The following is a 6,000-nucleotide window of genomic DNA, read 5'->3' as shown; positions in this document are numbered from 1 at the left end:
TCCCTCCTCTGTGTGGAACTCACACAGAAAACCTTGAACGTCTTCCATTTTCTGTTTCCTGTGCCTAGCATGCCTCTCCCACTCTTCCTGACCTTGGAAGCTGTGCTCCTCTTTCAAGGCCAAGCTCTGAGTTACTTGCTCTGGAAAGCTTTCCTAGACCTCCCCCTCAGTGTTCTCCTGGGACACGCTATCTTTATTAGCGCTTGGGACACATGGCTTTGTTTGATTTCTACCAACTAGGTTGCCCAGAAAGTGGACTCCAAGATGAAAACTAGATGCACGTTTTTTAGGGATTAACACTTGTGGAAGAGAAGGAATGCAAGGCTGGACGGGGGAGGAGGTGGGCTGTGTGATGCAATCCTAACAAAAGCCTCAGCAGACCCCACAAGCTCAGAAGCCACCATGTCCCTCAAAGTTGTCCCAAACTGGGGTAAGAGAAATAGCGACCTGAGATTTCCAGCCCATTAGTCACTAGATGTAGGCTACCCAGGAAAAAGGGCATGACTTTGGCTAAAGCAGCTCTCCTCTAAAAAGGCACTTCCCAGACGGCTAACCAGCTGAGGGGTGCTTGTCAGCAACACTTCTAGCAGTTGGGGGAGAAAGGCTTCAATCTGGAAGGAGGGTGGGGTATCACATCTCCTCTATGTCATCCCTCACTCTGCAACTGTAATCGCTATATTCCCAGTGCAAGGCCTAGAAAACAATGTTCCAACTGGAAAGACTGAAGGTGCTTTGGCTCTCTGAAGGCAGAGGCCTGGACCACAGGATTACATGTGGTTTCTTCCCACACTAAGAACCAAGTGTGTTTTTTCCTCACCCGGTTCCCAATAGCAGACAGAGATAAAGCTTCCCTTTGATTAGAGGCCAAGAGCCTCAGAAACCGTTAAGATGTTCACCCTCCATTTGACAGTGAGAACAATCTGCGAGACAGCAGATTTCATTCTTAAAGGAGTAACATTTCTCAATAATCTTTTAGGTCTTTCGTCTTTTCAAGCAAATGAATACTTTTATTAACATGGTTAAGTTTTTTTTTGTTTTAACATGGTAGGGTTTTGACCTCAAATATTTGTTAGGTCTGCTACTCAAATGAACTTATAGCTGGACAACGTATGAACCTTGAAGATGCCTCTTCCAGTCCAGTTTAGGGTCCAATGCAGACAGTTCCATACTCTCATCCCCGAGCCCCTCAAGGGCCTTTGCAAATCTTTCATTTTATGCCAAGTCCTCTAAAACGCATCAGGGTATTACATCAACTTGTACAGAATATCAAGATCTTATCTTCTATTTTAGGTTCCGTGTCAAATAAAGCTGAGTTAGGTTGTCCATACAAACTCACCAGACAGGTTACATAAGATAGTGTACCACAAAAAATTTAAATTTTGAACAAAATACATCTCTCCTCCTTTGGTCTCACACAGAAATTAAAGTCTCCAAATACAGACAATACTATCCATTCTCCAGCTCTTCTCCAGATTCACGAGTCCCAGCCATGTCGGCCCATCCGCATTCCCCGTTGAAGTCTGGTCCTTTCTTCAGTAGTTGCTGCATGGAGTCGTCTTCTAGAATTAATGCAGCTCCTTCAGCACCTCCAGAGCTGGAGAACTCCAACTGTGAGTCTCATGTGTCACACACAGACCCAAAGTTCCAGGGAGCTATCAGGTCACACAAGAAAGAGCAAAGCACCTCAAAAATTTAGAAGTAACAACCAAAGCCCGGGAACAAATGTGACTGCTGCAAGAGCTTACAATCTAGGCCCTAATTCCTGTATGTGAGAGCATTTTCAAACAAAATTACTTCCCAAACAAAAACACGTTAACAATCGAAACTCATATTGAGGTCATCAACCACAGACCATAGCAGAAAACGTAGTGTTAAGTGAGACAGAGCATAGACAGAGGAAAAAAGAGAAAACAAAAGGCTCTCTGGTTTCGGCTTCTCCAGGGTGTCAGCCAATCTCCACCAGTTGACCCGAATCCATTGGCTGTAAACCTAAAGCACAATGGGAAGAAATTCATCACTGAGAGGTTAATCCCGGGCACAACGACCCCCAAACCCTCACGAACGCCACCGTGCAGGACGCCGCCTCTTCTGGCCACCACCTGACTCACTCCAGTCTCTAGCAACGTTGACTTGTCCAACGTCTTCCCCGAAAATCCTCTATTTCCACCCCCGCTTGCTGGATGGCCCGGGACCTCGTCCGTTTCTGTTTCCTTGGCGACTCTGAGATTTATGATCCTTCCACTGAACATGCATCACGCCCAAACCCGGCCACTCTGATTATCCCACGCCGCCACCGTCAAAAAACAAAACACGAAGACGGGGCCCAGATCCGCCCTGACCCGAGCACGCCTTTATTCTCCCGCCCCACCCCCGATCCCGGTGCATCTTGACGAAATCATCGCTCTCGAACAGCGGCCAAGCTGGGGCCGCTCCTCGGCCTGGCGCGGGTGCCCGACTTACCTCCGACCGTGCTCACGACGACTCGCTCTTCTCTATCCGCCGGACCAGCTCCACCAGCATCTCTGCCATCTTCGCGATCTCCTTGGCCTTCTCCTCGGCCTTCTCGCACCTCTTGGCCGCCCGGCCCTCGGCCGCGTCGCCCGGGTTCTGGAGGTGGTTGAGGGCGCTCTCCTCCGAGGCCTCCACCTGCGTTTTGATCTGGATGAGCATATTGTCCATCTCCCACAGCTTGCTCCGGTTCCGCAGGTACGCCCGCCCGTGCTCGCGCGTCAGCGACGCGATGTCCTCGCGCATCTCGTTGATGACCGGGAGCAGAAACTGCTCGAAATCCTCCTCCGGCTCCAGCACCTCCACTTCCTCCGGTTCCGCCAGCTCGACGATGTCCAGGGGCCGCATCTCTTCCCACTGCCTCGGAACCGCAGTAGCGATGTCTGTTGGAGAGAGAAAACCGACACTCGCTATGCTTAGCAACAGAGAGCCCGAATATTCCTGAAAACTTTTACCCTTTTTCAACTTTTCTTCTCAGAGAAGCCACGGAGAAGCGACTTACGCGCAGAGTAACGGCGAACAAAATGGAGTCCCGGCCGTCAACCAGCGCTCTGCGCGTTGCGACCCCTTTCACGACACAGCCCGGCCTCTTTACGGTCAGGGGGCGAGCTGCGGGCGCGCGCACGTCTAGAAAGAGAGACGCCGGCGGCGCCGTCGCGGCTGCACGGACGCGCACGCAGGCATGCGCAGGTACGAGACCGTACGCTCTTGCTCGTTCTTGCTTTCCCGTTACCTCTGTGCGTCACCCCTGTTTTACCCTGTGTTTGGAGGGTGGCCTCTTCTGGGTGTTTCCCTCCTAGTGGGCTTCTTGAGCATGCGAGTTTACATTTTTAAAAAAGACCTCCCACACTTCCCAGGCGCGTTGGCTCACGCCTGTAATCTCAGCACGTTGGGAGGCGAGGTGGGTGGATGGCTTGAGGTAAGGAATTCGAGACCAGCCTAGCCAACATGGCGAGACCTCGTCTCTACCAAAAATACAAAAATTAGCCGGGCGTCGTGTTGCACGCTTGTAATCCCAGCTGCTTGGGCGGCTGAGACAATCGTTTGAAAACGGGAGGCGGAGGTTGCAGTGAGCCCATATCTCGCCACTGCTCTCCAGCCTGTGCATCAGAGTGAGACTCTGTCGCAAAATAAATAAATAAAATATAAATGAAAATTAAAAAGGGCCTTCCACACTAGAAGAGGAGGATCCTACGTGATAATGCAGCGACCCCAGGTGGACGCTTATGCCCCTTCCTTTCACGCAAGGGGACCTGAGTCCCCTCAGCCGTTTTATTTACTTTTTTTTTTTTTTGAGACGAAGAGTCTCGCTCTATCGCCCAGGCTGGACTGCAGTGGCGCGATCTCGGCTCACTGCAAACTCCGCCTCCCGGGTTCACGCCATTCTCCTGCCTCAGCCTCCCAAGTAGCTGGGACTACAGGCGCCCGCCACCGCACCTGGCTAATTTTTTGTATTTTTAGTAGAGACGGGGTTTCACCATGTTAGCCAGGATGGTCTCGATCTCCTGACTTCGTGATCCACCCACCTTGGCCTCCCAAAGTGCTGGGATTACAGGCGTGAGCCACTGCACCGGGCCTTATTTACTTACTATTATTTAAAATTTTTTTTTTTTTTGAGGTAGGGTCTTGCTGTGTCACCCAGGCTGGAGTCCAGTGTTGGGATCATGGCTCACTGCAGCCTTGAACTTCTGGCCTCAAGTGATCCTTCCACTTCGGGCCTCCCAAAGTGCAGAGATTACAGGCATGATCCGAGCGCCTGGCCCTTTCTGCCTTTTTAAAAAGTAGTTTTCCTTCTTCCTTGGATGACAGTCAGAAGGGTCTGGGTGTCTTTTCACCAAATTGGCCTCCCCACACCCCAAGGTGGAGCCTGGCTGCTCCGTCCTGAGGCCCCAGCAGACCCATGTTCAGTGTGTGGTGCAAGGTGCTGTCCACAGCCTCTGAGCCCTTCCACTGGATCCTGGGTTCTTTGGGGTCTTAGCTTTGTGGCCGTAATGCCCTAACGCCCTGGGCAGAGCTTGGCGCATATTGGTAAATTTGCCTTAACATCCACTCAACACAGAATGAGGAGAGATACGTTAATTTCCTAGCTTGTTGTCCCATTCCCAAACATCAATAAACTTTTCAGAAATCCAGCTTGCATAAATGCCATGGATTTGGCTTCCATTTTCCAGTTAAAGGGACACATCACAGTTTTGACTATAGCAGAATTAAGGATTCAGAGAAACGAAAGTATATGTTTTGTTGTGACTTTTCTCAGGTTCTTAATATTTTGGTTGCTCTTGTAAAAACCCAACTTTTGGGCTTACTTGTGTGAAAGGAAAGTAAATCTTGGGACCCGAAAATCAGTAAACCAAAGGGGAAAGTCAAGCTGGGAACTACGTCAGGCAAACCTGCCTCACATTCTATTCCTAAAAAAGATAGCTACTAAGATTAAAATGCTACATACCTCCCTCACAAGGAAATTCCCTGTGGACAAATGACAGAACTCAGAGCCACCCGTCTGCTCACTGAGATAGATGCATCTCTGACTGCCTCCTTTGGAAAGGCCAATCAGAAACTCAAAAGAATGCAACTGTTTGTCTCTTATCTACCTATTAACTGGAAGCCCCTGCCCTGCTTCAAGTTGTCTGGCCTGTCTAGACCAAACCAATGTACATCTTACATATATTGATTGATATCCCATGTCTCCCTAAAATGTATAAAACCAAGCTGTATCCCAACCGCCTTGGGTACATGTCATCAGGACCTCCTGAGGCCATGTCATGGGTGTGTGTCCTTAACCTTGGCAAAATAAACTTTCTTAATTGACTGATGCATGTCTTAGATATTTGGGGTTCACACTTGACATATCAGAGACAGCTAGCTCATACATTTTTTATATGAATAAAAATAAGTGACTCAAACAAAAATGAGATACTACTAAGCACCTATTAGAATAGTCAAAATCCAGAACACCTACGACACCAAATGCTGTTGAGGACTTGGATCAACAGGAACTTTTATTCCTTGCTCGTGGGAACGCAAAATTATACTGCCATTTTGGAAGACAGTTTGGTAGTTTCTTACAAAACTAAACCATATTCTTACGATAGGATCCAGCAATCACATTCCTTGGTATTTATCCAAATGAGCTGGAAACTTCAGCTTACAAAGAAATCTGCAGGTGGACGTGTATACCAGCTTTAAGTGTAGTTGGCGAAAGTTGGAAGCAATCTAGATGTCCTTCCATAGGTGAATGGATACAAAAACTGCGGTACATCCAGACAGTGGAATATTAATCAGCATTAAAAAGAAATGTGTCATCAAGCCATGAAAAGACATGGAGGAAACTAAAATGCATATTATTTAAGTGATGTCAATCTGAAAAGACTCCATATTGTGTAATTCCAACTGTATGACATTCTAGGAAAGGTAAAACTTTGGAGATGGTAAAAAGATCTGAGTGGATTGGGAGGGATGAATGGCGGGGGGCCACAGGATTTTTAGAGCGGT

General features: G+C 48.4%; 1 protein-coding gene across 3 annotated transcripts; it reads right to left on the bottom strand.

Moving 5' to 3' along the window:
• Positions 1 to 984: 984 nt before the first annotated feature.
• MRFAP1 (Morf4 family associated protein 1) lies at positions 985 to 3,627 on the bottom strand. Of its 3 annotated transcripts, none has more exons than XM_012499717.2 (3): positions 2,560 to 3,627; positions 2,461 to 2,487; positions 985 to 1,989 (listed from the first exon to the last, which is right to left on the bottom strand). In XM_012499717.2, exons 1-2 carry the CDS (start codon positions 2,854 to 2,856, stop codon positions 2,473 to 2,475), a joined length of 312 nt encoding a protein of 103 aa, XP_012355171.1. In that variant the 5' UTR covers positions 2,857 to 3,627; the 3' UTR covers positions 985 to 1,989; positions 2,461 to 2,472. The 3 variants fall into 3 exon arrangements, with proteins under 3 accessions (XP_012355171.1, XP_012355166.1, XP_030657141.1); XM_012499712.2 differs by having other exon boundaries at positions 2,461 to 2,891; positions 3,011 to 3,627; XM_030801281.1 differs by having other exon boundaries at positions 2,461 to 3,627.
• Between the last annotated feature and the right edge of the window lie 2,373 nt (positions 3,628 to 6,000).

The sequence above is a fragment of the Nomascus leucogenys genome, chromosome 20 (assembly GCF_006542625.1).
Source record: "Nomascus leucogenys isolate Asia chromosome 20, Asia_NLE_v1, whole genome shotgun sequence".
Taxonomy (NCBI): domain Eukaryota; kingdom Metazoa; phylum Chordata; class Mammalia; order Primates; family Hylobatidae; genus Nomascus; species Nomascus leucogenys.
The sequence above is the reverse complement of the archived record's forward strand: the minus strand, read 5'-3'. Positions and strand labels throughout refer to the sequence as shown.

Bases quoted from the DNA above. Each gene is read 5' to 3' on its own strand.
- MRFAP1 (XM_030801281.1), bottom strand. From the start codon at position 2,856: ATGCGGCCCCTGGACATCGTCGAGCTGGCGGAACCGGAGGAAGTGGAG.